Below are 15663 nucleotides of genomic sequence, written 5' to 3'. Positions count from 1 at the left end.
TTCGTGGGTGAATACCCACCTCGTCAAATAGGATAAAAGAATCCGCAGGAGCCTACGCAGATTTGTCTTTAGTTAGAACCTGAGCAGTAAAGACTGACTTTAAATAACATCCTTGCATCCATTTCTTGCCATAGGTGAAAAACATAAAATTTTCTCATTTACAAAATTCTGGTTATCCAAGTTTTAGACAGGGCTACCCAAAATGGCTGACGTCTGAAATTTGGTTTGGATGTGATGCTCACTGAGGCTTTGTGCCTTTGCTTGGTTTAGAAAATACAACTGTTTTGAGCATGTACAGTACAGGATAACCATGGAAATCCATGTTTGTAATTAGCAGGGAGAGACCCATGTTTAAGTTTTTAAACAAAAATGTTACAGTCCCCCATGTTCTCAAAAACTTAATTGAGGCTAAAGGTGATTTCATTATTCCAGTCCCCATTAATTGGTCTGAGATGCTGGCATCTCTGAGTAAAAGAAACAAAAAGATGGAAAACACAACTTAAGATCATGCTTCTGTAAACATTTATTAACATGTTGACATCAGTGGACTTATGGAATATTTAAAGGCTTGATCTGATAAAACTTGTCACAATTTCTGTCATGACTTGTGACCGTGTTCCCATGACAGGCCTAAAGTCCTAGTCTTAGCAGCTAAATAATTGCTTACCACTGGGTTCTTCCCCTGAGTTGCAGGTGAAAATAGGAAGATTCTTGAGAAAATAAAGACATTTCAGACACATGTACACACATGTTTACTTGTATTGTTTTTAATTATATTGCACCAGGTTCAGTTCTTATTGTATTTAAATCATAATAACATCAGTCTTATTTCCAATGGCGTCTCCATAAACTAGACACAAGAACCATCCTTCCATCCCTCTCGCCAGCGTTCATCCATCTGGGAGCAGTCAAACTCTGGTTTGCCCAACATCTTGTTCACATCATTATGAAGCAGGCACATCCACTGGGATAGCTTCTTCCTGTTGCTGGTGTCTGGCTTTTTTATGCTTAAGCTGCAGAGGTGGAAAAGAATCAAAACACTACTTACTCCAGTCCAGAATCACTGATTTCACTTTCCAAACAAGGAGTCATTAAAGTGCTTGCAGAGTTTATAGAGGTGGTCAGAGGCCACCCCCATCTTCAATACAAAAATTGTTCTTATAGAAAATATAGGTCCCATGCTCCATCTTGCTCTGAGCAACCTCAACTCATCAAGGTGAAACACACCATGCAGATTCTTGTATCCTCTATAGTTCATATCTTAATAGCTGATAACTCTCATTAATGATGAAGTGTCTGCAGTCTGTTCCATTTTATAGCCCTTCAGGCTCGTAGCAAGTTATTGATGCTACCCAAGCTAGGCAAAGTTTGGATGCCCCTGCCCGAACTGTTTTGCCTCTGCAAAAACCATCACATTCTCGGGCGGGGCTCGCTAATACTTTAAAATATTCCCAGTGATCAGCTTCTTACAGGAGAAAACCTGTTGGCAGATTTAATAACATTTAGCTGATGTTGTGTATTTTGGGCTCCTTGTAATTCATTTTTTCAAAATCAGTATCTGTGTCTCAATACAACCCCCCGCCCTCTGCTTGTTGGTTTCATACATTTGTCCGGCAAGGACTAGGCCTTCATCTGTAGTTAGAGAGCACATTTTGAGTGCTACCGTAATCATAATAACAATAGTAATATTATACAATTCCCATTGGGTGTAATGAATAGGCTCCAGTTTACAGTAGGTGTAACACTGCCCTCTAAAGGAAGGAATATATACCAGGCTTGCTCAAATGTTTATCTGCTTTCTGCTGGTTAAGCTTGTGGAACTGATTATTTTACTTGCTGGGTAAGTTGTTTTTGGAAGCTGAAAGTCACTGTTTCCCCAGCATGACGCAGGCTGACTGTATCCACAGTGTCTGTAACAGGTTCTCACAGATTGTGATAAACTGGAACCCATTCAAAAGCACTGAAAACACCATTGCTGTGGAGGAGTGCTCTCCGGTCTATTAGCTCCTGGGAGCAAAGGATTCCCCACCACAGAGCCTGCGCTGTCTCAGGAGTTGTGTGTTACTCGTGATATGTCTTATGATGCATTTAAACACAGAATATATCATTTGGGGATGATGAAAAGGCATCTGCACCCCTGGGAAACAGGCTGATTTACATCCCGCATTAACAGAGACCAGCGCTTGAAGCCAGCTTCCTGCATGTAGATTGTTTTGATGCTTCTCTATATGCAGGGTTGCACTGGTTTAATGTAAGGTGTGATTTTTTAAACCAATTTAAATGTAAACCAGTGCAAGAACAGGTTTAAACTAAACTTAAATAAGAATATCCAATTAAAGTCTAGCATTGGTTTAGTTCAGGGGTCTGCAACCTTTCTAGCATTGGTTTAGTTCAGGGATCGGCAACCTTTCGGAAGTGGGGTGCCGAGTCTTCATTTATTCACTCTAATTTAAGGTTTCGTGGGCCAGTGATACATTTTAATGTTTTTAGAAGGTCTCTTTCTATAAGTCTATAATATATAAGTAAACTATTGTTGTATGTAAAGTAAATAAGGTTTTTAAAATGTTTAAGAAGCTTAATTTAAAATTAAATTAAAATGCAGAGCCTCCCGGACCAGTGGCCAGGACCCGGGCAGTGTGAGTGCCACTGAAAATCAGCTTGGGTGCCGCCTTTGGCAGGCGTGCCATAGGTTGCCTACCCCTGGCTTAGTTAAACAGATGCATGTTTGTGAGCAGACTAGACCTTATTCCACAAGGACTCACCTTTTCCTTAGATTTTTTGCACACTTTACACAAGGATAAAACTTGCTCAATAAATCCATGAACTGAGCCATCTCATGTTGCTGGGTGTTGCTGGGATGATCTGGGTAATATGCTGCCATGGTGTGAAGGAAAGCCCATGTGTTTCGCCCCAGTTCTTCTGTATTGAGTGGACAATTTGAAGGTTGTACTTTCTTCTTAACCTGGGGTCAGGAAAGCCAAAGGATTTGCAAGCGCATTAAGACTGTAATAGAACAGCTCTTTCCACTTAGGCCTTGGCTACACTTGCAAATTTGCAGCACTGCAGCAGGGTGTGAAAACACACCCTCTCCAGCGCTGCAAATTGTGACGCTGCAAAGCGCCAGTGTGGTCAAAGCCCCAGCACTGGGAGCGCGGCTCCCAGCGCTGTACATTATTCCCCACAGGGAGGTGGAGTACGGACAGCGCTGGGAGAGCTCTCTTCCAGCGCTGGTGCTTTGACGACACTTAGCGCTTTGAAGTGCAAGTGTAGCCAAAGCCTCAGCTTGTATTTAAATCAGCTTGTTTAGTCTAGCACAGGGGTTCTCAAACTGGGGGTCATGACCCCTCAAGGGGTCACAAGGTTATTACTGAGAACTGTCAGCCTCCACCTCCAAACCCTGCTTCACTTCCAGCATTTATAATACTGTAAAATATAAAAAATGTTTTTAATTTATATGGGGGGGGAATGTCACACTCAGAGGCTTGTTGTGTGAAAGGGGTCACCAATACAAAAGTTTGAGAACCCCTGGTCTAGTACCATATTTAAGGGAACAAACAAAGACATTTAAACTCCAAAACAATATGGATTTATGAGAGAGCCACAGGCCTGGTCTATACCTAAAATTTAGGTCAACTTAGCTACATCGCTCAGGGCTGTGGAAAAAAAAATCACACACCTTATGTGGCATAATTAGGTTGACCTCACCCCCACTGTAGGTGCAGCTAGGATGGTGGAAGAATTTTGCCATCGACCTAGCTATTGCCTCTCCAGGGGGTAGACTCCCTTCCTTGATGGAAAACCCCCTTCCATCAGTGTAGGAAGCATCTGCACTACAGTGCTACAGCTGCTGCATTGGATCTGTGCTGCTGTAGTGTAGACATGTCCTAACATTCCAAAGCTCTTAATGGGGACTCTGAAGACAAAGAAAAATACTTCCAGTACTTAGAAGCCTCATTAAAATGCATTGGCTGATGAGTTTGTTTGGAGGGTTAGAACTAGGACCACAAGAATTTTTCTCCCCAGAATAGAGGAGGAAATGTTGACCAGGAGTGAATGTGGAGCCTGCAAACTGTATGTACAAGGATGGTTAACGATCACAGGGTTTGTAGCTCAGCCTTAGCTGGGTCATTTATAAAGCTAAGAGCCCCTGCAAGGGTCTGCAAATAAAGTGAAATTAATCTGGCAGTTTTTGAGGACAAATGTGAAATGTCCCAGGAATGGAGGAGGAAAGTGAAGGGAATGGGGGTGGGAAGTAAAGAAAAAGGTGAGTGGCCGTTTGGTGGGGAGGGGTTTGGCGGTCATACACGCTCTCAGAAGGATTTGCATCGGTCGTCAGCCATTCTTGAAGTTAGCGGGGTGTGACTTCTAGCTATGCAATTGCTATATAGGTAGTTCATGCTTCCCACATTAGCAGTGACTCTCATGGAAGCTGCCTCTTTTGAATATTACAGACACGGAACATCTATAGAAGCATGGCATTCTCTCTCTGGATATGGAACAGCTACCTTCTTCCCATGTGGGGCCCAGCCTTCAATTCCTGTCCTCCATTGCCAACCACCCATAATCCCCACCAGCCACTCCTTTGGGCTAATCCCTGCCCCCCTTATCAACCTTTCCCCCGGCATCCCCATTATCCCTTCCTTGGGAGACTGACCTCCCCCACCCATTCCTGTCGGGGAAATGATCCCCCGTCCATCAATTACTCCTCAGGGACCATTTCCAATCCCCCTTCAACCATCCCTATGCGGTGACAGGAAAACTCCCCAACCCCTTACTCCGTCCTGCCCAGACCTGCCCCGTCCAATTGCCCTTACCCTGGCTGCCGAACCCAAGTCCCTCCTCTTCTTGCCCATGGAGTCTTGGCAGACTGGGCAGTCTTTCCTCTTGAACCTATTCTCAGCCACAACAAATGAGGCTCCTCCCAGGAGGCCAGACAGAGCTCCGTCCTCTGGGGCAGGCCAGCTGGACGAAGCTGGGCTGCCTTTCTTCTTGCGGGGTGCTGTCAGCTTAGATCCACCAGGCACGTTGGGCTGGGTGCTGCTGCTAGGGGCAGTGGTCTCAGTGGGACTAGGAGAAGGTGACGATGCGGAAGGCTCCGAGGGAGGAGAGGGCAGTTCCTTCCCTTGCCTGTTCTTTTTCCAGTAAAACACCAGCATTAGGTGGCTCTTTTTCCAGAGCTTGGCCTGTGCTAAAGGCTTGGTCTGCTGTGGCGGTGCCATGAAAGGGGTTTTTTAAACTGAGGCCAAAAGATGAATCTTTCACCTCTGACGCTGCTATTCAGAGTGTGGAATAAGTATCTGTCTTCCCCCTTCACATCCTACAGTCAAAGGAAACAATACACTAAATTTGTTGATACGCTGTACCGGGCCTGTCCAGAACAATCTCCCTGACTCCTGCCCGAGGGCTCGGCTGTTACTGGATCAGTACAATGATGGACTGATGGAGAGGGCGGGAGTTGATTGGATAGATTTGATGTGGCTCCTACACAGTCCTGAGCCCTTAGCCATGGATGCTGTGGCAGCCCAGGGTGGAATGTGATGACAGCGTGATGTGACATCACAATGCCTCTTCGGGACTGGCGGTTGCATTTTGGCATGAGCAGGTGAGTTAGGCGGGAGATGGAAGGAGCTGTTTGGGTGGATACTGCGTTGTCTCTCCTAATCTCTTCCTGGCTCTGTTACTAACTCACTTGATGACCTCTGGGGAGTCACTTCACCCCTCAGTGCCCATATCTGTAGAACCAGCGTAATTATGGGAGGTGTGTTGTATAAATAGTTAGCTAGCCCATGTTGTGTGTTGTATAAATAGTTGTATAAATGATGCTGGATAAATAATTAGCTAGCCCATGCAAACCTCGACCCCAGAGAAGTAGGGAAGTGTTTCCCCTGTGGGGAAACTGAGGCACGGAGCTGAAATGACTCGCCCTCACAGTGAGTAAGCGGCAGAGCTGGGACTACAACCCAGATGTCCTGACTTGCAGTCCCCTGCTCTAACCACTAAGTACACTCTTCCCATTTGGTGAGCAGATATATGTTTGGTTTCCCTGCAGGAAACTTTTAGCTAGTCCTACAGAAATGGAGCACACTATGCTATAGAACTATTCCGTCCGGGTTTCCCATCACCTAACTGCCCTTCCTGACATCAGCTAAGAGAGGACACAGCTAGGCTGGACACCAGAAAAACCATTAATACAAGACAGGACCAATTAGTGTGTGCACCGATCTGCGCAAAGTCTAACTGAGATCCCCGCACTAGCGTGTGTGGCAGTAGGTAAAGACACACTGGCTGGACTGAGTGGGGGGAAATTCTGCACACATCCAGGAGGTTTAGTTCGAACAGGGTTTACAAACCCTGTTCTTCCTGATGAGCAAAATCCCCGCTCTTCCCATTTCAGCACAGCTGAAACAACAATAAATACCAGGTGAAAACACAAAGTCTGTCTGCAGAGTCTCAGTACAGAGCCATTCACCCTCTCTGGGCGCCTGAGCCAAAGCCCCTTGAAGCCAATGAGAAAACTCACTGATAGGCTCATCCAACCCTGGGTAGGAGAAACCTATTTAAAATGGTGAAGACTGTTTCAAACATGAGATGTGAACTTCCAAAGTCAGCCACTGTGTCTTCAACCCTTGCAAGGATGGGTGTGTAATGACCTGAGAATTGGGCCTTGTCCAACGAGGGGAACAGAAGCTTGAATCCTGAGATGGATGAGGAGTGTCACATGTTGCTTACAGGTCTCTCGTCTCCGGACAGAGCCTCTGATCTGACGTGGGGTGAAGCGCTGTCTTTTATTGGATTGCTGTGGAAATGGTATTTCACTCCAGCCAGGGTACCTGCCTCGCAAGCGGATAGTCTCTATGGAGTCCTCATTTGTAATTTCCCTGCAACAACTCTCATTGCTGCAGCCTCCGTGTCTTGTATAAGAGAGTCTCTAGCTGATCTCAGAGGAATATCACTGCAGGAAGCTACATAACAGCATTCTAGGGGGGTCCTTGTCCTCTTTTCCTCTCCTCCTTTCACTCGTCTAGCACAAGCCTCCTCCATATCCCTGGGCATGAGAGTCTTCTCCTCCGCAACCCTCACCATCTGGAAACAGCCTGCCTGTACTTCTCCATCTTGTCCTTCTTCCAGCTCATTTCTTACCTCTGCTGAAAATACCTTTCTCTCCCCGCCCCCATGCCCAAGTTTCTAAACGACCTTCTGCTGGTAGGGTTAAGTCTATTGTATTATGAACGCTGTGAAATATTGTGGGAGGGGCAATTTGTCTGAAAGCTGCTGTACAACATGAAGTTCCCTGGTAGAGTGTTATCCTCTGATACTAGATAGTTAGCACCATGCAAAGTAATATTTCCAGTAGGCAACGGGCCACCCTCAGAAAGGTTTGAAAGCTCATCTTTGACCAGCATTCTAAACCTCCTGGTTTCGTTGGCTCTGACCTGGATTCCTAATATGCTTTAGGCCTGATTTTGTTTAAAGGGGTCTTCACCCATCCCCTGTTTATGTGGGTGCAGTTTTGTGGGGAAATTTATTTGACACTAATGAGGAAATATACTTGTTACTGTCTTTCCTGGTTAAATGTAGGTGCTGTGGGTGGATTTGTTTGGTTGTTTGTTTTGGTTTTGGTCCAGGGAATAGTGTTACGCTTAGGCCTTGTGTACACTACCAAGTTTTGGCACCCAACTAGCAAGTGGGGAAGGGATAGCTCAGTGGCTTGAGGTGTGGTTTGCTAAACCTGGGGTTGGGAGTTCAATCCTTTAGATGCCCATTTAGGAATCAGGGCAAAAAATTTTCAGGGATAGTACTTGGTCCTGCTGTGAAGGCAGGGGACTGGGCTTGATGACCTTTCAAGGTGCCTTCCAGCTCTCTCAGATCGGTATATCTCCGTATAATAAGAGCCTACACACTACAATGGGATTTTTGTCACCAAAAATACCCAGTTTTGGCAACAAAAAACTTCCACCCCTACCAAAGACTTTTGTCTTTTCCCCTCCCTTTATTATCAGCAAAGAACCAGTGTAGACACTGCTGATTGTTTTGTGGACAGAACTGGCTTCCGCCAGTATTCCACAATGCCTGATCGCTCTGCTCTGTGTTTTGATCTCTGCTGCCCTGCAGACATGCGCCCCTCCCTTTTCAAAGCTCAGGCAAAGTATGTGGGTGCTGCTTCGTTTGGTGAACAAAGAGCAAATCACTGGACTGCTCCTGTTCTGCCTGGCACTAGGAACACAGACAGCTGCTGCCAGGGGAGGGGGACAGACTGTGGTGCTGCTTTGCCATTCCTGAGCACGGAGAACTCACAGAGCTGCTCATGATGCTGCTCTCGGCAGCTGAGGGGGCTGTGGGAGAACTCATGCAGCAATCAGCTCTTCCTTCCCACAACACTGCACTATGGGAAACATCCCCATGGTGCATTGCTCACACTCTCGATGATGATGTCCCCAATGCGGATGTGATCTGCCGACAGATGGAGCAAGTGTGAACACCCTGTGGTGATTTTTGTTGTGTCGACTTTTGGGTGTTGACATTAGTTTTGACAGCAAAACTGGGTAGGGTAGACAAGCATGGTGGCCAGAGGGGACTTTCCCAGAACACTTTACAGTCCACTATTTCAGTAGCTAAACACAGGGGAGGGGATGCCTGGAGGCCAACGTGATCTCAGTGGTGCATAGTTAATATCCAATATGATCATATCTCTACTTCCTGGTCTTGGATTTTTTTTTATAGGAGTGGGGACACATAAATATGACTGACTGCTTTAAAAACAAAACTGGCTGCATTAGACAGAGAGGCCTGGAGGAGAAGAGGAGGTAGCAAAACTCTCCATTTGTGGGGGCGGGGGGAGCAAGTGCTTCATTCTACTCCAGAGTGCCTCCTTCTGCTCGGCGAAAGAACAGTATGTGCCGACTGGTCTGTTCAGTGTGGAACTTAGAGGGTGGCCAGGAGTATAAAGGGGGAAATGAAGAGGCCTTCAGAGCTCCAAGGGAGCCAGGAGACCCACCTTACCTCTAGAGGAAAAAGGAGCCACTTTAATTCAATCAAAAAATAAAAATATAAACTCTTGTTTTTCCCTGCAAGGGAAGGAATGTGGTCTAGTGGGTAGCATAGTGGATAAGCCATCAGGACTCCTAGGTTCCAGTCCCACCTCTACTACTGACTCACTGTGTGACCTTGGGCAGGTCAGTTAAACTTTATGAGCCAAATTCTGCTTTTATTTACAACTGCCTTTTGTCCCATGTACTTAAGTGGGTTCTCCGGGGTGCAGGTCAGGATAGAATTTTGCCTTCAATTTCCCACTTGCTGAACAGAGATAATAATACTGGGTAACCTCACAAAGAGTGATGGGAGGAGTAAGTAAAGCTCTTCACAGACTCTGAATGAAATGAGTTCTAGAAATGCAAAGGATTGATGTCAGTTATTTATTAACAACAGTAAAATGACTGATGAATATTAAAATAGAACTAACAATGAATACTAATATCGTGTTGTCATAGAGTGACTTATAAAACATTAATTCACCCCATTCCTCCCACCTTTGTTTCTCTCCATTTCGTTCACTCTCTTTTGGGCCCATCTGCTGATTTTGGTGTTTTACTTGGTAACCCATTAGAACGGCACTTCTTTACGAGTCGCTTTTCAGATCTTTTCTAGACAGGATTTTCTGGACTGCAGCCAGCTGGGGGTTCTGCCACTGGGGTGCAATCTGACCTTCCAACCAAGCAAAGCATCTCTAAGCTCCCTCCCAGGCAGCAAATTGTTTCATGTCACCTTTTTAAAAATATTAAATAAAGCTGCTGGATTGAACAAGGTGTCGAATCCTGATCAGGACTTTGGGACAAGCAGTGATGATTACATTTGCAGATGACACAAAAATTGGAAGAGTGGTAATAATGAGAAAGATACATCACTGATACAGAGTGATCAGGATCACTTGGTAAACTGGGTGCAAGCAAGCAATATGCATTTTAATATGGCTAAATGTATCTATCTAGGACCAAAGACCATAGGCCATACTTACAGGATGGGGGAATCTACCCTGGGAAACAGTGGCTCTGAAAAAGATTTGGGTTGTGTATGTGTGTGGATAATCAGCCAAACATGAGCTCCCAGGGCGATGCTGCAGCCAGAAGGGGTTCATGCGATCCTTTGATGCATAAACGGGAATCTCAAGGAGGAGCAGAGAGATTATTTGAGTTTTGTATTTGGTGCTAGTGTGACCACTGTTAAAATACTGTGTCCAAGTCTGGTGCCCACAATTCGAGAAGGGTGTTGATAAATTGGAGAGAGTTCAGAGAAGGATGACAAGATTAGAAAACATGCCTTATCATGAATGAGCTCCTTGCGTCTATTTAGCTGAACAAAGAGAGTGGGGGGAGGGAGTGACTTGATTACAGGCTATAAGTACCTACCTGGGGAACAAATATTTAATAATGGGCTCTTCCGGGGAGCGGAGAAAAGTATGACGTTATCCAACGACTTGAAGTTGAAGCCTAAATTCAGACAGGAAATAATGTGTAAACTTTTAACGGTCTAGTAATTAATCATTGAACAGTTTCCCAAGGGTCTGGGTGGATTCTTCATCATTGACAAATTTGAAATCAAGACTGGATGTTTGTCTAAACTAGCTGTCTAGGAATGATTCGGGGGCAGCTCTCTGGCTGGTGCTACGCAGGTGGTCGGACTAGATGATCACAGTGGTCCCTTCTGGCCTTGGAATCGATGAAAGAAGTAGCCAGCTAACCCATCACAGTTTTTGCATTGAGGCCAGTGGAACTTTGGTTGCTTTAGTCTTTGTTTCTCAACCAGCTCTGCAGTTTAATGAGTGTCCAATAGATGCACCTAGCGCACGAGTTCATACACAGATCTCAGGGCTTTGATTTCAGGAGCTCTCAGTAACCAGGGACATGACACACACTGCTGCAAACTGAGGGCTCTTTGTTTGAAAAAATTGCTTAGGGAACATATTTCTTGGAGGCAATAACCAGAGGGCTCCCGCTTCTGCATTGTTGTCCCCTTCCCCCCATCAGAGTGTTACCTGACCCTGTAATTTAGAGCCGCTGGGCTTAGTGAAGGCCTGTAACTTTGGAATGCAGGGGACTTGCCAACAATGCATCTTTTTAAATCTAATTTATATCTAAAAGACGGGGCATGGTGAATCGCACCTCTCTTCCTAACTGCCTGTTAATCTGAGTGAAACGGCAGTAATAAAACTCAGGGCTGTGATGAGACTTCATTAAATAATTGCTGTTATTATTATCTGTATGACTATATTGCCTAGTGTCACGCTGTCTGGAGTGGCTCACAACTGTGAGTGCCGACGTCAGGGCAGACTGTCAGAAAACAAGAGCAGATGCCACACCCTGGTGGTATGTTCTATCATTAGATTTCACCATACCAGTAACAAGTGTGAACTCCTGGATCACTAGCCCAGTCTTACCATGGAGTCACAGACAGTCCCCTTAGACTCTCCAGTCTATCTTGCCACCCAGACAAACAGGACTTTGTGACAAAAGGTCACTTAAACCCCAAAATCACACCATGTCAGATTGCTTCCAGTCCCAAGAGACCAGTCACTTACTCCAGATCAACTGGGACTCCAGATCTGACACCAAAGACAACGTTGATTCCCAATTCTATAGTAAACTAACTAAAGGTTTATTAGCTTTTTGAATGAATTATTGAGAGATGAAAGGTAAAATCGATGTAAAGGTGAACCAGTTTGTAACTCCAAGTGGTGGCAGGGATGTAATAAACTGCCAGTTTCCCACAAGTCTTTTCTGAGTACCCAGATTGTTTCTGGGGATCTTCGCTTTGCATCTGTACACTTACTTCCCTGTAAGAATCCAAACAGTTCAGAGGTGAAGGACCCATCTTTCTTTGGGTCCATTCTTATATCTCATGGGTAGGCAACCTATGGCACGCGTGCAGAAGGCAGCACATGAGCTGATTTTCAGTGGCACTCACACTGCCCGAGTCCTGGCCACCGGTCTGGGGGGGGTCTGCATTTTAATTTAATTTTAAATGAAGCTTTTTAACATTTTAAAAACCTTATTTACTTTACATACAACAATAGTTTAGTTATATATTATAGACTTATAGAAAGAGACCTTCTAAAAACGTTAAAATGTATTAGCGGCTCCCGAAACCTTAAATTAGAGTGAATAAATGAAGACTTGGCACAGCACTTCTGAAAGGTTGCCGACCCTTGTTATATCTTCTTCTCACAGAAGCCAAGCTGACAGTCTCTCTACCCACCTGGGCTTTTCCTTTGATGATGGTGGAGGAATGCACTGTGAGTCTCTAACCTCAGGTCATCACGCACAGTGGCCATTTGGTTTGGAATTAGCACCTTTTCTGAGAAAAGTCCTTCATTTGCATTCTACAAGGCTTCTTTGATATCTGGTGAGTTATATAGTAAAGTGGTGTTTGCAATGTAAATGTTTGCCTTAACATTACCAGGACACAGATAGATAAATAAATAAGCATTATTATTAGTTTTATGAAGTTTAAACACCCCAAATACGAATCCCTTTGATCTATACTAGTGCACAAGTGATTTGACCTGAGTACACTCTGACATGGCCCGTTCTGCCAGCATCACACCTAGGAGCCCTCATCATGGCCAGGACCCCATTATTCTAGGTGCTGTGCAAACCCAGAACAAAGAGAGTCCCTGCCCCAGATAGCTCACCATGGAGGGCTTTTAGCTGCTTGGGTGGAAGGTGCTATGAAAAGGCAAAGGATGTTTTCAGAGGGAACAGGGTATATAAGTGCAAATGAGTCTGGCTGCAGGCTACAAGACAGGGCATTAATCCTACTGCTGAGTGACTGAATGGAAGCCTGGTGTGTGTTTTGGTGCAGAAGTCCTGCAGGCTGTTAGCTGACATCTCTAGCTCCAGATCCTGTGATGTACTGGGTATGAGGCTCCTGGAAGGAGTTTCCATGCTTCCTAAAAAAGCAGCAGTCCTGGAGCATTTAATAGGGTTCTACAGAAATGTAATACTCTGCAAATCTGTTGGGCCAGACTCTACTGGCATGAATTGACTTCAGTGGCGCATTACCCATTTACCCCAGCAGAAAATGTGGCACCCAAATAGAATACAAAGGATAACATTTTCAAAAGCACGTAGGTGACTTAGGAGTGCAAGTCCTGTTGACTTTCAGCCTAAGTCAGCTAGGCACTTTTGAAAAGTTTACCCAAGATCTCTAGGGTTTTTTAAATGATTTGATACCGGTTTCCAGCAGGGAGCTATTGCATTCTTTAGAATGACACAATAATACCTCCATATCATGGTCTGTTCAGTGCTAGAGGAATTGCCCACAAAGCTAGTGAATCAGTTACAAAGCACGAGTTAACTATCTATAGGAGTTTGTCATATAGATGTTTGTGGAGTCATTACCAGCAAGGAAATAGAACAAAAGTTATTGCACCAGGTTAAAACACCCTGTGTATTGACGTACAAATGAATCATTGGCAGAAAAATTTACACAGTAAAATTCGGTAAATATTTAGCATAAGGAAGAAGTTTAGCTCTACCAGGAAAGGCTTTGTTATCTCATACCTTAACGGAGCCCTCGCCCAACAAGAGGATGCCTGCCACAACACTGACCCGATGCCCATACATGCCTTTCTACCTGTGACCCTCATGAACGGTCTGGTGAATAGGACACCCATTAGTCTCCTTTCGGATATGTTCACTGGCCAGCCAAGGCACAAACACCACTTTGTCGCCTCCTGATAAAGGGCTTGTCTGCACACACAAGTTGCACCCCTTTACTTTAAATTGGCTTAGTGAAACCAGTGTAATTTGTGTGTAGATGCTCCCATATAAGCTTTAAACCTGACTTGTAATTGCTAGTTTGTGCCCAGCCAGCTGCTTGTTGATCACAAATGTTGTGACTTTAAAGTAGCTCTATAAAATCAGATGGGAAAGTTACAACCGGAGGTTCCTTTAGTCAAAATATTTCCTGCAACTCCCCATCTTTATGCAACTCTCCCTGAGATTAATGAGCATTTTTTCTCCTTTATGATAGAGCCAGTGGGGCTAAGGGGAAAGTTTGAATTCACTAATTAGGGCAGGAGGGAACCGGTTGGGCTCCAGTAAGGACTGGCTTGACCCTTAATTGAAAACATGCACCTTCTGAGCTCTGGGAAAGTTTGATAGAAGTTTTTCTTTAAAAGTTTTGTGCCTTTGCAATTCCCATGGGAAAGGGCAGTTTATGTATGTTCAAACATCACTCATTTAACAGTAGAACAGATGATTACATACATTACCTATCAAAGTGCTTACTTCCATGAAACCTTCCCTCCAAGGACCTCAAGGGGCAAGACAAACACTAATGAATTAACCCTCAGAGCTCCCCCAGGAGGTGGGTAAGTATTGTCCTCTCAATTCGATGGAGCGGGAGAATGGAACAAAAAGGTCTTCTCCTTCACTAGGAAGTAAAGGGGTGTATAACTACAGCTAGCTAATACCAGGTAAAAAGCTAGTGAAGACAAAGCAGCTTGTAGTTTTCACATGTGCCAACAAGTCAAGGTGAACACTAGGGAGGAGGCTAGGCCAGCTTACATGTGAAAACTACAACTGCCTTGTCCACAGCAGGATTTTACCAATGTTAGTGAACATGAGGTCAGAACATACCTTCTTCTCTTGTGAAGACAAGGCTTGAGTTACATTGGCAGGAATTCAGAGTTACTACACGTTTACGCTGAGGTCACTGCAAGTAGAATTTGGTGCAAAGGAATGCACTGAGCCTTGGGGCCCTGTCTTATTCATTATGGGATCCCTGCCTTGTTCAATTCACACCATTCAAACCTCACTCCTGTTGCCTTTCCTCTTGAAGGATCCCAAGGTGCTCCAGAAAGTATGTACCGTGCAGCACTGCTGAAATACAGCTGCTTCTGGGGTGGAGAGACAAGCAGCATATAGCATCATGAAAGTTTGTTTTGTGGCCTGAGAAGCTGCTTTAGAAACTACAGCCATGCACCCTTGAGACCCAGAGAACCATCCTGAACAGTGTCTTCATGTCTTCCACTCCAGCCCCAACACAAACATGTCCTGCGCTGACATCCTATCAAATCCTTTGAAGTGTGATCTTTGATCTCCTTGTCTTAGAACAAAGCAGGAAACTTTCGCCTGCGATGGAGCAACTTTCCTCACCATCTTAGCTGGAAACTGTGTTCCTAAATATATCCCCTGTCCCTTGCCTAACCGCTGACAAATGGACAGAGAAAACACAACCCTTAGTAAAATCTGTGAGCTGCTCCCAAAGGGATGATGAGCATGTTGCAACAGGTGCTTGTAACAGGAGCCCTTAAGACATGTTTTAGCACCTAAATATGTTGATTTCACAAGAAGTCACAATGGATCTCCCTCCTCACTGGATTTAGCTTCTGAATCCAGGGAACATAAAAAGAAATACAAGCCAGTTAGCTCTGTCACCTTTGCATTGTTCTGTACTTGCACCCCATTCAGCTGGGTGCTTCTGGGGGGCAGATGGAAAGACATGTCTCCCTGATCCTCTTGAATCTCTGATTTCCCTCCCCTAATATCTCAGTCTAGAGTGTGACTTTCATCCAAAGATTTCAAAGCACTTAAACATTATTGACCACTCACATTACCTTTCCAGGGAGAGGCCAGGAATTATCCCCATTTATAGATAAGAACT

General features: G+C 44.8%; 2 protein-coding genes across 3 annotated transcripts in view; one reads left to right on the top strand and one right to left on the bottom strand.

The window, feature by feature from the left end:
- Window positions 1-744: 744 nt before the first annotated feature.
- On the bottom strand, window positions 745-5528 carry LOC120373823 (FAD-linked sulfhydryl oxidase ALR-like). Its single transcript, XM_039492753.1, has 3 exons — window positions 4815-5528; window positions 2763-2962; window positions 745-1013 (listed from the first exon to the last, which is right to left on the bottom strand). Exons 1-3 carry the CDS (start codon window positions 5217-5219, stop codon window positions 851-853), a joined length of 768 nt encoding a protein of 255 aa, XP_039348687.1. The 5' UTR covers window positions 5220-5528; the 3' UTR covers window positions 745-850.
- Window positions 5529-5623: 95 nt separating this feature from the next.
- NOXO1 (NADPH oxidase organizer 1) overlaps window positions 5624-15663 on the top strand; it is a 28164-nt gene continuing 18124 nt past the window's right edge. For both annotated transcript variants that reach the window (XM_039492458.1, XM_039492457.1), the window contains exons 1-2: window positions 5624-5758; window positions 12222-12396. The gene's annotated coding sequence lies outside the window, so the exon portion shown is untranslated. The remainder of the gene's footprint in view (window positions 5759-12221; window positions 12397-15663) is intronic.

This window comes from Mauremys reevesii, linkage group 10 (assembly GCF_016161935.1).
Source record: "Mauremys reevesii isolate NIE-2019 linkage group 10, ASM1616193v1, whole genome shotgun sequence".
Taxonomy (NCBI): Eukaryota; Metazoa; Chordata; order Testudines; family Geoemydidae; genus Mauremys; species Mauremys reevesii.
Note: the sequence above shows the minus strand (reverse complement) of the source record. Positions and strands in the feature narration are given on the sequence as shown.

Coding starts and splice junctions, on each gene's coding strand:
- LOC120373823 (XM_039492753.1), bottom strand. CDS start 5,219: ATGGCACCGCCACAGCAGACCAAGCCTTTAGCACAGGCCAAGCTCTGG. Junction 2,963..4,814: donor ACTTGGGTTCGGCAGCCAGG/GTAAGGGCAATT, acceptor TCCTGACCCCAG/GTTAAGAAGAAAGTACAACC. Junction 1,014..2,762: donor GCAAAAAATCTAAGGAAAAG/GTGAGTCCTTGT, acceptor CCACCTCTGCAG/CTTAAGCATAAAAAAGCCAG.